This window comes from Physella acuta, unplaced genomic scaffold (assembly GCF_028476545.2).
Source record: "Physella acuta isolate Inbredline_101_S28 unplaced genomic scaffold, ASM2847654v3 ptg001758l, whole genome shotgun sequence".
NCBI lineage: Eukaryota > Metazoa > Mollusca > Gastropoda > Physidae > Physella > Physella acuta.
Window position 1 is genome coordinate 48495 of NW_026733268.1, and position 13396 is coordinate 61890.

General features: G+C 42.7%; 1 protein-coding gene across 1 annotated transcript; it reads left to right on the forward strand.

Moving 5' to 3' along the window:
- The first annotated feature begins 2413 nt into the window (after positions 1-2413).
- On the forward strand, positions 2414-12462 carry LOC131930334 (carboxypeptidase M-like). Its single transcript, XM_059286760.1, has 8 exons — positions 2414-2584; positions 3321-3418; positions 4149-4318; positions 6536-6720; positions 7191-7352; positions 8672-8824; positions 11184-11341; positions 11808-12462. The coding sequence occupies exons 1-8, from the start codon at positions 2416-2418 to the stop codon at positions 12021-12023; spliced, it is 1311 nt and encodes a 436-aa protein (XP_059142743.1). The 5' UTR covers positions 2414-2415; the 3' UTR covers positions 12024-12462.
- The last annotated feature ends 934 nt before the right edge of the window (positions 12463-13396 follow it).

Genomic DNA, 13396 nt, shown 5'->3' on the forward strand with positions numbered 1-13396 from the left:
ATCGCTGCTAGGGGTTGCATGGTTTGTCTGTCGGTCACGTATAGTGGTTGTGGAGTTTGTCTATCGGTTGCTGATGGGGTGTCGGTCGGTGATGTTTGGTTGGTGTGTGTTGTTTTACAATGTCTTGTTAAATTGTCAAGTCGTGTAAATAGATTCCCGCATGTTGTACAGAGATGTCCTTGTCGGCGGTGAACAGAGTCGTGATGTCTTGTCAACCCGTCTTTGCGGGTGAACACACGGTTGCATATGTCACACTTGTTACGGCTCATGGCTGGATGGGTGGTAGACTGGGCGGTTTGCATTATTGACGAAGTGTCTAGTAGTTGGATGACTGGGTAGGTCACTGGCTGTAGAATAAAAATAAATACATAAAATAAAATGCATGAAACAAAAATCATACTTAAAACAAAATTAAAAATGAACGTACCTATGGGTTTGAACGCGTAAGCTGAACGTGAAGTTAGCTGTGTGTGGAGATCCGAAATGGTGTAGTTGGATGTAGCTGGAACGTTTGGTTCAGTGGGTGCCTCGGGGATGGGTAGGTAGCTCAATAGGTTCGGTCGATGGTTAGTCTGTCTCGTAGGGTCGGTTGTACACTAAAAGGAATACATATGAATACTTATTTAGATACTTATTTATTTAAAGGGTATTTTAATGGGGTTAGCTCCCTTAAAACAAAAAGTAATATTAACCTTACCTTTAATAGAATAAACACGCACAAAAGATGTGGTCCGTATAGGGTTAGGTGGATGTGATGGTTGGTAAAGCTGGCGTGGGTTTAGTCTCAGGAGTCAACAGAGGTCGCAGGCTGGATAAGTCGCGGTGACGCTTGATTTGAAGTCCGAAGTTGAAGTGATTAGAACACAATTTTCGCGGTCATTTATCCGGTTGAACGGCCTAATTACAGCACCAGCTGTCGCACAACAGCTGTTGCATAATGACCTAAGTGCTTCGCGGAAAGCTACTTAATGTATGTCGTTAATTACCATAACCTGTCAACCGCTCGGGGGAAACTCGGTGAAGCATAACAAAAATTTAATTAGGTGTGATGGGCCAGCGGCTGCGATCAATACATTCCCATTAAAACGGGCAGCGGTGAGAAAACTTCGCGGGCGGGTCGATACGTAACAGCTGTGGCTGATCGTTATCTTTAATGGATGTTCTATGTTTGTAACGTTCGTTGTGGTGGAGAATTTAACCTGTTTTTTGTACACGTTCGTTGTAGGGGAGAATTTAAAACATACATACATTCAAATAAATAAGCAACATTAAACAACAAAGAAAAGAAATATATCAAATAAATAAATTAAACAAAGTAATTAAAATCAAATTAATTAAAATGAATTTCAAACAAATAAGCAAATTACGTAACTCGTTAATAAAAATTACACAATATAAACAAAGTAATTAAATTAAACAACAAGTAAACAAACTAATTAAACAATCAACGTAATTAAATTACATAACTAGTCAATAAAAATTCAAACTAATTATAAAATAAAATTAAAATTACGTAACTAGATACAAAATAAATAAAAATCAAATTAATTAAACTTATTAAAAATAAAATAATTAAATTAAAAATAAACAAAATAAAAATAATTAAAAAGTTAAAATCAAACAAATACAAAATAAATAAAAAATCGAATTAATTAAACTTATTAAAAATAAACAAACAAAACACAAACAAAGTAATTAAAATCAAATTAATTAAAAAACAATAAAATTACGTAACTAGGTCAAAAATTAATTAAAATTAAAAAAACTCATTAAAACTAATTAAAAAACGCATTAAAATTACGTAACTAGGTCAATGATTACGTCATAATGTTACTAATTACGTCACAAGGTCACCGGTGGTGACCTACTGACCTACTCCCCCACCTGCTCACCCACCCTAGGGTGGGTGAGTATTTTACTATATCTCATTGTCCCAGGCTGCTCACCCACCCTCACCCACCTTCACCCAGGTGGGTGAGTATTTTCCTATATCTCGTTGTCCCAGGCTGCGCCACCTGCTCACCCACCCTCACCCAGATGGGTGAGTATTTTGCTATATGTCGGTGTACCTCCTGCTCACCCAGGGAGTATTTTACTATATCTCGTTGTCCCAGGCTCACCATCCTGCTCACCCAGGTGGGTGAGTATTTTGCTATATGTCATTGTCCCAGGCTGGGGGAGTATTTTCCTATATAGCCTTTGTTCCTGCTCCTGCTCCTGCTCCTGCTCCTGCTCACCCATGCGACCCAAAAGTGACCTAATATACTACTATGCTGTCTTTTATGGACACGCCAATTCTTCCCGTGTTCCCCACCCCCTCCCACCCCATTCCCCAGAACAGTCAAATGCTAGAGATCCCAGCAGCCAATTTCTGAAACTTTCTTTTCCCCTCCCCCCCTCACCCAGATCTGCTGAATGCAGCGACTGGTATTGTTCGTGTTGTTGTTGCTGCTACCAGAGACCAGAGAGATGGAAGCTGACCTGAGGTACCACATGGCCACGGAACTCCAGGCCACACTCGACACCTTACACAAGAACTACCCCACCATCACGCACATGTACTCCATAGGCAAGACCAGCGAAGGTAGGTCTAGGTGACCTAAGGAAGGTAGGTCTGGGTGACCTAACGAAGTTGGTGTCGTTAGGTCATATAGGTCTAGATGACCTAACGAAGGTAGGTGTCGTTAGGTCATGTAGGTATAGATGACCTAACGAAGGTAGGTGTCGTTAGGTCTGGTAGGTCTAGGTGACCTAGCGAAAGTAGGTCTGGGTGACCTAACGAAGGTAGGTGTCGTTAGGTCTGGTAGGTCTAGGTGACCTAGCGAAGGTAGGTGTCGTTAGGTCATGTAGGTCTGGGTGACCTAACGAAGGTACCTTTTCATAGGTCAAGGAGGTTTAGGTGACCTAACTAAGGCAGGTGTCGTTAGGTCAGGTAGGTCTTGGTGACCCAATGAAGGTAGGTCTCGGTGACCTAACGAAGGCAGGTCTGGGTGACCTAACGAAGGTACGTTTTCATAGGTCAAGGAGGTTTAGGCGACCTGGGTGACCCAACGAAGGTAGGTGTCCATAGGTCAAGGAGGGCTAGGTGACCTAACGAAGGTAGGTCCCGTTAAGTCAAGTAGGCCTGGGTGACCTAGCTTAATTAAACAAAGTAAAAATGTCCTACTTTCAAATTAAAATACCTGTATTTCTTTCCAAAATGTAATCGTGATTAATTGTTTAAAAATAATAAGTAACTCAAATTTCATTATCGAAAATATCGTTTCATATAAAACTTTTACAATCCGACTTTTGAAACCCGTAACTTTTTATTTTCTCAGACCGTGAAATGTGGGTACTGGCTATTGGCACACACGCCATCAATCAGGAGCCACTAGTACCCAACGTCCAGTACATAGGAAACATACACGGGAATGAGGTAACAATATTTTTACTTTTTTTTTTCTTAAAGGGAAGTAACTTTTCTTGTAGAAGTAGGTAAAATGTGCGGATTAGTTTACAGTAACAAAATGTATGAAAAAGTAAAGATGTAATTAGGTTGTTTTTTTTACATAAAAAGGAATTAATTAGAAATAATTAATGAGCGAAGATTTATCATTAATTTAGAGCTTCACTTTCGTGTTGTAGTTTTTTTTTTTTTCGTATACAGATAATTGTTTGTCGTAGCTGTTGTCTGTCATATGTCACACGTGTGTTGAGTGTATGTTAGTCTGTCAAAGCTGCATGTTGTCTGTCATCTGTCATTTGTGCTAGACAGTCACAGCTGCATATTTTATGGCATCTGTCACGCAGAGGCGTAGCGAGGGGGGCCGGGGGAGGGTTACATATGTCCCCGGGCGCCGACCTTAGGGGGCGCCAAAATGGGTTGGAAAAACAAATTAAAATCTCATTTTAGCTGCAGTTATGCATTATAAATATAAAAAATGTATGGGTGGGGGGGGGGGGGGTGCGAATCGAAAGTTTAAGGGGGGGGGTGCAAATTGTAAATTTGAAACTTGAAAGGTTGCTCACGAGGGGGGGGGGGCCAATTTGAAAGTTTGTCCCCGGGCGCCGGGAAGGGTCGCTACGCCTCTGCTGTCACCTCTATGTTGTACGCGTGTTTAGACTGTCCTTAACACCCCCCCCCCCACCCTCGTCTCCCCGGGCAGCCCGTGGGTCGGGAGCTGCTCCTCCTGCTGGGCCAGCACCTCCTACAGCAGTACGCAGACAACGTCACCATCCGGCACTTCCTGGACCAGACCACCGTCCACCTGATGCCCTCCATGAACCCTGACGGCGCCGCGGTGGCGGTGGAAGGCTGTGACCCAACGGTTGGCAGGTAGTGACTCTAGCAGGTAGTGACCCAACGGTTGGCAGGTAGTGACCCAACGGTTGGCAGGTAGTGACCCAACGGTTGGCAGGTAGTGACTCTAGCAGGTAGTGACCCAACGGTTGGCAGGTAGTGACCCAACGGTTGGCAGGTAGTGACCCAACGGTTGGCAGGTAGTGACTCTAGCAGGTAGTGACCCAACGGTTGGCAGGTAGTGACCCAACGGTTGGCAGGTAGTGACCCTACGGTTGGCAGGTAGTGACTCTATCAGGTAGTGACCCAACGGTTGGCAGGTAGTGACCCAACGGTTGGCAGGTAGTGACTCTATCAGGTAGTGACCCTACGGTTGGCAGGTAGTGACTCTATCAGGTAGTGACCCAACGGTTGGCAGGTAGTGACTCTATCAGGTAGTGACCCAACGGTTGGCAGGTAGTGACCCAATCGGTTGGCAGGTAGTGACCCAACGGTTGGCAGGTAGTTACTCAACGGTTGGCAGGTTGACTCTTGCAGGTAGTGACTCTAGCAGGTAGTGACCCAACGGTTGGCAGGTAGTGACCCAACGGTTGGCAGGTAGTGACTCTATCAGGTAGTGACCCAACGGTTGGCAGGTAGTGACCCAACGGTTGGCAGGTAGTGACCCTACGGTTGGCAGGTAGTGACCCAACGGTTGGCAGGTAGTGACCCAACGGTTGGCAGGTAGTGACCCAACGGTTGGCAGGTAGTGACCCAACGGTTGGCAGGTAGTGACTCTATCAGGTAGTGACCCTACGGTTGGCAGGTAGTGACTCTATCAGGTAGTGACCCAACGGTTGGCAGGTAGTGACTCTATCAGGTAGTGACCCAACGGTTGGCAGGTAGTGACCCAATCGGTTGGCAGGTAGTGACCCAACGGTTGGCAGGTAGTTACTCAACGGTTGGCAGGTTGACTCTTGCAGGTAGTGACTCTAGCAGGTAGTGACCCAACGGTTGGCAGGTAGTGACCCAACGGTTGGCAGGTAGTGACTCTATCAGGTAGTGACCCAACGGTTGGCAGGTAGTGACCCAACGGTTGGCAGGTAGTGACTCTAGCAGGTAGTGAACCTACGGTTGGCAGGTAGTGACCCAACGGTTGGCAGGTAGTGACCATACGGTTGGGGTAGTGACTCTATCAGGTAGTGACCAACGGTTGGCAGGTAGTGACCCAACGGTTGGCAGGTAGTGACCTAACGGTTGGCAGGTACTGACTCTTGCAGGTAGTGACTTTAGCAGGTAGTGACTCTATTAGGTAGTGACTCTAGCAAGTAGTGACTCTAGCAAGTAGTGACTCTAGCAGGTAGTGACTCTTGCAGGTAGTGACTCTTGCAGGTAGTGACAAGGTAGTGACTCCAGCAGGTAGTGACTCCTTCAGGTAGTGACTCCAGCAGATAGTGACTCTTGCGGTTAGCTACTCTTGCATGTAGTGACCACAACAGGTAGTGACTCCAGCAGGTAGTGACTCCAGCAGGCAGTGACTCTTGAAGGTAGTGACAAGCAGGTAGTGACTCTTGTGGGTAGTGACTAGCAGGTAGTGACTCTTGCATGTAGTGACTTTTGCAGGTAGTGACTAGCAGGTAGTGACTGTTGCAGGTAGTGACTGGCAGGTAGTGACTGGCAGGTAGTGACTGTTGCAGGTAGTGACAAGCAGGTAGTGAATCTTGCAGGTAGTGACTCTTGCAGGTACTGACTCTAGCAGATTGTGACTCTTGCAGGTAGTGAATCTTGCAGGTAGTGACTCTTACAGGTAGTGACTCTTGCAGGTATTGACTCTTGCAGGTAGTGACTCCAGCAGGTAGTGACTCCAGCGGGTAGTGACTCCAGCAGGTAGTGACTCCAGCGGGTAGTGACTCCAGCAGACAGTGACTCTTGCGGGTAGTGACTAGCCGGTAGTGACTCTTGCAGATAGTGACTTTTGCAGGTAGTGACTAGCAGGTAGTGATTGTTGCAGGTAGTGACTTTTGCAGGTAGTGACTAGCAAGTAGTGACTGTTGCAGGTAGTGACTTTTGCAGGTAGTGACTAGCAGGTAGTGACTGTTGCAGGTAGTGATTCTAGCAGATAGTGACTCTTGCATGTAGTGAATAGCAGGTAGTGACTATTGCAGGTAGTTATTCTGGTAGGTACTCAGCAATAGTTTCTAGAAACTTTGACACATATAAATAGTAGTTTGCAGCAGCTTTATCCCCCCTCCCCCCCCCCCCCCCTCACTACAGTGGAAACGCCATAGGTGTCGACCTGAACCGGAACTTCCCTGATCAACCCAAGCCACCCGATGACGTCACACAGCCCGAGACGCAGAACGTCATCAACTGGGTCAAGGACAGACACTTTGTTCTGTCGGCCGTCTTGACGGCTGGGGACGTGGTGGCCGTCTACCCCTTCAGCTCCTACCCCAAAGGTGAGGAACTTTCTCGAATGTCTTTCTTTACTTGCAGAGGTGTATTGAGACGTATTGGGATGGAGGGGGTGGGTGTGGGGCAGGGGAGGGTAATTAATTTATGTATAGTGCAGCATTAATATCATTATACAACTTAAGCAGATTTTTACTCCACCTGAAGGCCCCCCTACCTGTCCCTTTATTTCTAACATCACGTCACTATCTCCAGCCTAACCAAATTTTCTCTCCCACCCCCACCCCCACCCACCAAAAGAAAACAACTTACAATATCAAATTAATAACCTTTTTGTCGTTTTTATTTGTAAGCAATAATTAATCTTCCCCATATCCTCAATCTTCCACACAAAAAAGTGCCCAACCCCCCTCCCATCTCACCTCAAGTCTTTAATTAAAGAGCCATAAAACTCATCTATCAGTTATTCCATCTGCTACCTACTCCCAAAATCTACTCAGTTTTTTCTCGTACCCAGCACCTGAGCTGGAGACCTACGCCCTGCCCCCGGACGACGGGGTCTACCGGTTCCTGGCCTCACGGTACGCCCAGACCCACCCCACTATGTCCCAGAGGGGCGAGTGCTGTCGGGCATTTAAAGGGGGCGTGGCCAACGGTGCCGCCTTCTTCCCCGCTGTAGGTACGTCACTGTAAGTTCACCAGTAGTGACCGCATATGGCCGTCATAAATAGGTATTGATGATTTTTTTTTTTTTTTGTTTATTTATTTATTTATTTAAATACATTTTAGCAGGTTGTTTTAGAATATTTTAATATGATCGTCTATTTAGTTTGGAATTGGAATATTTTGGAATATATTGACAACTCCATGATTCAGGTAGAGGCAGTGGCGTAGCGAGGTCGGGTCTCACCCGGTGCGGCACTTAATGGTGTCACCCACCAGAGGCGTAGCGACCCTTCCAGGGGACAATCTTTCAAATTTTCGATTTTCACCCCCCCCCCCTCAAACTTTTTATTCCCCCCCCCCTCTCAAACTTTTGATTTTTTACCCCCCCCCCTCAAGTTTTTCTCTATATATTATTATATTTTTTGCCTTGGTGTCACCCCTCTAAATGGTGTCACCCGGTGCGGTGTCCGCACCCCTCCCCCCCCCCCCCTTGCTACGCCTCTGGGTAGAGGGCATTACACCACTCCCCCCTCCATCACTACCCTCAGTTTATCCCCGCCATTACCCATCTTCCCGGTAATACCCATGTGTTAACTCCCCCCCCCCCCCCATTTAGAACACACAACCCTAACTTACTCTACATCAATGTTTCTTCCAGCCATCTCTTCGGGGGAGGGGGGGGGTTAGGGTTAGGGTCTACCGCCCTCCCCCCCCCCCTCGATCTTAATGGAATTTATTTAGAAAATATATACTTTTACAAATGTCCGCACCCCCCCCCCCCTGGAATATTTAGCCCCCCCCCCCCCCGAAAATACCAAGTGCGCCCCCCCCCCCCCACTCCCCCTCGAAGAAAAAAGTCTGGAAGAAACACTGCTCTTCATCTATACACTCTTTCTCTAACTCTGAATGACATGAGGACAACTGACAAGGGGTTATGTCCTACAGTAAATTTTATAAGGAGAAGGGTAATGTACGGTGGGGGGGGGGGGGGGGTAATTAAAATTGAGATAATTGATCCGGTGGGGAAATTACCTGGTGGGTAGATAACGGGGGGTAACGCCCTTCTCCCGTATGCTTCAGGTACGCTGCCGGACTACCTGTACAAGTAGACGGGGGGTAACGCCCTTCTCCCGTATGCTTCAGGTACGCTGCCGGACTACCTGTACAAGTAGACGGGGGGTAACGCCCTTCTCCCGTATGCTTCAGGTACGCTGCCGGACTACCTGTACAAGTAGACGGGGGGTAACGCCCTTCTCCCGTATGCTTCAGGTACGCTGCCGGACTATCTGTACAAGTAGACGGGGGGTAACGCCCTTCTCCCGTATGCTTCAGGTACGCTGCCGGACTACCTGTACAAGTATGCTGGATGCTACGCTGTGGAGCTGAAGATTTCCTGCTGCAAGTTTCCGCCTGAGGCAGACATAGGGAGCCTCTGGGACAGGAACAAGGACGCTCTGGTCAACTTCATGCTGCCGGTTCACATGGGTACAGTTTGATTTTAGTTGAGGGTACAGTTTGATTTTACTTGAGGGTACAGTTTGATTTTACTTGAGGGTACAGTTTGATTTTACTTGAGGGTACAGTTTGATTTTACTTGAGGGTACAGTTTGATTTTAGTTGAGGGTACAGTTTGATTTTAGTTGAGGGTACAGTTTGATTTTAGTTGAGGGTACAGTTTGATTTTACTTGAGGGTACAGTTTGATTTTAGTTGAGGGTACAGTTTGATTTTAGTTGAGGGTACAGTTTGATTTTAGTTGAGGGTACAGTTTGATTTTAGTTGAGGGTACAGTTTGATTTTACTTGAGGGTACAGTTTGATTTTACTTGAGGGTACAGTTTGATTTTACTTGAGGGTACAGTTTGATTTTACTTGAGGGTACAGTTTGATTTTAGTTGAGGGTACAGTTTGATTTTACTTGAGGGTACAGTTTGATTTTACTTGAGGGTACAGTTTGATTTTACTTGAGGGTACAGTTTGATTTTACTTGAGGGTACAGTTTGATTTTACTTGAGGGTTTATTTTGATTTTAGTTGAGGGTACAGTTTGATTTTACTTGAGGGTACATTTTTATTTTAGTTGAGGGTACAGTTTGATTTTAGTTGAGGGTACAGGGTTTTTAGTAGGGTAAAGTTTGATTTTACTTGCGGGTTCATTTTGATTTTAATTGAGGGTACAGTTTGATTTTAGTTGAGGGTACAGTTTGATTTTACTTGAGGGTACAGTTTGATTTTAGTTGAGGGTACAGTTTGATTTTACTTGAGGGTACAGTTTGATTTTACTTGCGGGTACATTTTGATTTTAATTGAGGGTACAGTTTGATTTTAGTTGAGGGTACAGTTTGATTTTACTTGAGGGTACAGTTTGATTTTAGTTGAGGGTACAGTTTGATTTTACTTGAGGGTACAGTTTGATTTTACTTGCGGGTACATTTTGATTTTAGTTGAGGGTACAGTTTGATTTTACTTGAGGGTACATTTTTTTAGTTGGGTACAGTTTAATTTTATATGAGGGTACAGGGTTTTTTTTAGTTGGGTACAGTTTGATTTTAGTTGAGGGTACAGGGTTTTTAGTTGGGTAGTTTGATTTTAGTTGAGGGTACAGTTTTTTTTTAGTTGAGGGTACAGTTTTTTTTAGTTGGGTACAGTTTGATTTTAGCTGAGGGTACAGTTTGATTCTAGATGGGTACAGTTTGATTTTAGTTGAGGGTACAGGTTTTTTAGTTGGGTACAGTTTAATTTTAGTTGAGGGTACAGGTTTTTTAGTTGGGTACAGTTTGATTCTAGATGGGTACAGTTTGATTTTAGTTGAGGGTACAGTTTTTTTAGTTGGGTACAGTTTGATTCTAGATGGGTACAGTTTGAGTTTTAGTTGAGGGTACAGTTTAATTCTAGATGGGTACAGTTATTATAGGTACAGTTTTATTTTAATTGAGCGCAATTTTTTAATGATTACAATTTTTTTCTCGGCGCAGTTTTATTTAATTGGGCACAATATTTGTAGGTAAATTTGTACTTATATAGTAAAAAAAACATGGGTTATGATGTTACATCCCCCCTCCCCCCCTATCCCTTGATTAATCATTCTTTTTTTTTAAAGGATTTCTTTAGAATGTGATTTTATACTTTCTGGGGACCCGGTAAAATTGTTTCCCCTTTTGTTAAATTTTTGTTTTAAGAAAAAGAAATAACTGTTTAGTGGCCATTGAGTAAGGGGTCGTCCATAAATGACGTTAAACTCACAGGGGGGGGGAGGAGGGATCCGTAATTTTGTGAGGATGTGTGAAGAGGGGGGGGGGGGGGGGGCGGGGGTTCAGATGGTGCGACTTCACATTTTTGCATTATATAAAAGCAATGTTAGAATACGAATTTTAGACGTTATTTCGCGTTTTAGAAAACTGATTTAATGGGAATTGATTAAAATACTCTATTTTGACAGAGTTCAGACAAGATTTTAGAAAAATATCGATGTTTAAAGAAAAATTTAACTGCAATTTTGAGGGGGGGGGGAGGTTGTAGGCTGAGGTGTGATGTCATTTTAGGGGGGGGGGACTGGCTTTTTGTGACGATGTGTGACGGAGGGGAGGGGAGGAGGTAAAAATCGTCCAAAATAGCCTGGAGACGACAGTCCGGTTTGTTCACGAAGTTGGACTTGTTGTCTGAATCCTCCACCATATTCTCAATTAAGAATGAAGAAGAAGAAGAAGAAGTCCAAATAGCGTGACGTCATTTATGGAGGGGTGGAGAGAAGAGGTGTCAACTTTTAATGGGAGAGTGTGTTGTTGTGTCAACTTTTAATGGGAGAGTATGTTGTTGTGTCAACTTTTAATGTGTTCTAATCTGGAAGGTGTGAAGGGCATTGTCACGGGTGAGAGAAGCGACCAGATAGCAAAGCCTCTGCCCTCGGCCACTGTGGTGATCGTAGGGCAGGAGAACTTCGAATTTCTGACCTCCAACAAGGGAGAGTACTACAAACTTCTGTTGCCGGGCGAATATGAAATGGTGGTAAAATATTTGATGTGGCTTTTGTTTATTGACGTGAAATATTTTATGTAGCTTTCAGTTATTAAGGTAAAAATTGCTTTTCTTATAAAATAAACTACGTCTAGGTTAATTCTTTTTTAAAATACTGTCCAGTAATTAATTAGTTAATTTTAAAAAACTGTTTAATTTCTCAATCAGATATCCTAAATTGGTTAATCAACTTGTTGGTGTGTGGGTAAAAATAGCCTCCAACTTCATTTTGTTTTTACATTTTAAAATATATTTTTTTTTTTGGCATTTGCTAAGTTTTTAACAGTTTTACTTGAAAGTAAAGTTTTTAACACAGGTACTTGAAAGAAAAGTATTTAACACAGGTACTTGAAAGAAAAGTTTTTAACACATGTACTTGAAAGAAAAGTTTTTAACACATGTATTGAAAGTAAAGTTTTTAACACATGTACCTATTAACAGCAAATTGTCACTTTAGGTGTCCCACCCAGACTATAACACCAGTCGCGTCTACGTCACAGTCAAGCCCAATGACGTCACCAGAATGGACGTGACTTTAAGCGAAAACAACACAGACCCCCAGCTGAGCAAGAGCGAGTCACCCTCGCCCCACACGGATGTGTACACTCGTGTGTACATTGGTGTGTACACGGGTCTACTTTGGCTCGTGTGTACACTTTTCTCGCGTGTATGAGGTCTTCATGGTGTACATGAACTAATATGGTGTTTTATGTGTACATGACATATTGGTTTATCTATGTGTACATGTCAGACTTGTATTTCTTATGTACTTGGCTTTATTATGTTAAATTTGGACATTGATTTGTGATGTTATGTGTGTTTATGGTACGATGATTTTGGTTGTGTACAGGACTTATATTCTAGTACACAGCAAGTTAAGTCAAGTTTTTATGCTACACAAATTTCACGCTAACCTCTACCGGGTTAGTAAAGATAACTATTGACTTATTAGTTTGGAGGATGTAGTTTATTTATACTTTATACTTATCTACGGATTAATCGATGGTTGGGTCTACAAGTAGATTATGTTAATTATTCACGATCTCTGCTATTTCGTGACTAGACAGTTTTTTTAAATATTAAGGGAAATAACTGCTAAAATACAAGTGTATTTTTTTAGAAACCTTTGTTACTTCCCTTGTTTAATAAATGTAAATCATTGATGAGTATATGTTAATTTAAAAATATCACTTTCAAGAATAAGATTTTGTATTATAAAAGAATAAATTTCTATCTACAAAATATTTTATTTCATTTACAGTGGGTTTATTTTTTGTTCTCACTTTTTGTTCAGGCTGTATATATAGTCACCACATTAAGTGGCAGAAACATACAGTTAAGATAGGTAACTAAATTTAGTGTTGCAGCACCGTTGATACATTTTTAAAAGGTAGTAAAACAATTAATAATACGTACAAAAAATATGTTTACTTAAATTAAATATTTTTAAAATATTTTAAGCTTTAATAATTATTTAAGCATGCTAAAAGAGAGAGAATCCCTATCCGACTAGGGAGGAAAACAAATAGAACTGTTACCTCCCTTGAAAACCCCACTATTTTTAACTTTTCTGTATCTCTGTTTATAGCACTTCGGGCCCCTACTTTTTAGCGATTCTATATCTAGTAGGGGAGATAATGCAATGCTTTCTGTACATGAAAAAAGTAGAAAGGTTTGAAATGTTGGAAGAAAAGGATAGAAAAAAAATAATGTTTTTACATTCTCACAATTATAGACAGTGGTCCATGCACTATTGGTATTAACTTCTAGAGTTATGTCTTTATTCTGTTCTTTTTTTTTTTAATGTAACAAAATAAATCTCGGCCATTACAAAATATGCTAGATTCAAATTGCAGGTTTAAAACAAAAAGCTACATGACGTTACGGATTAGGAGGGGATCAGGTTGTAGGTATTGTTTGAACCACAAAATTGAGTCAGGATTTGATGAAAAATTTGTTGAAGTTTTCGATTGGCTCTGTGACATGACATGACATGTAGAGGGTTCAAGAGGTTTTGTTTAGGGTTAGCCTTGTTGGCAGTAACAA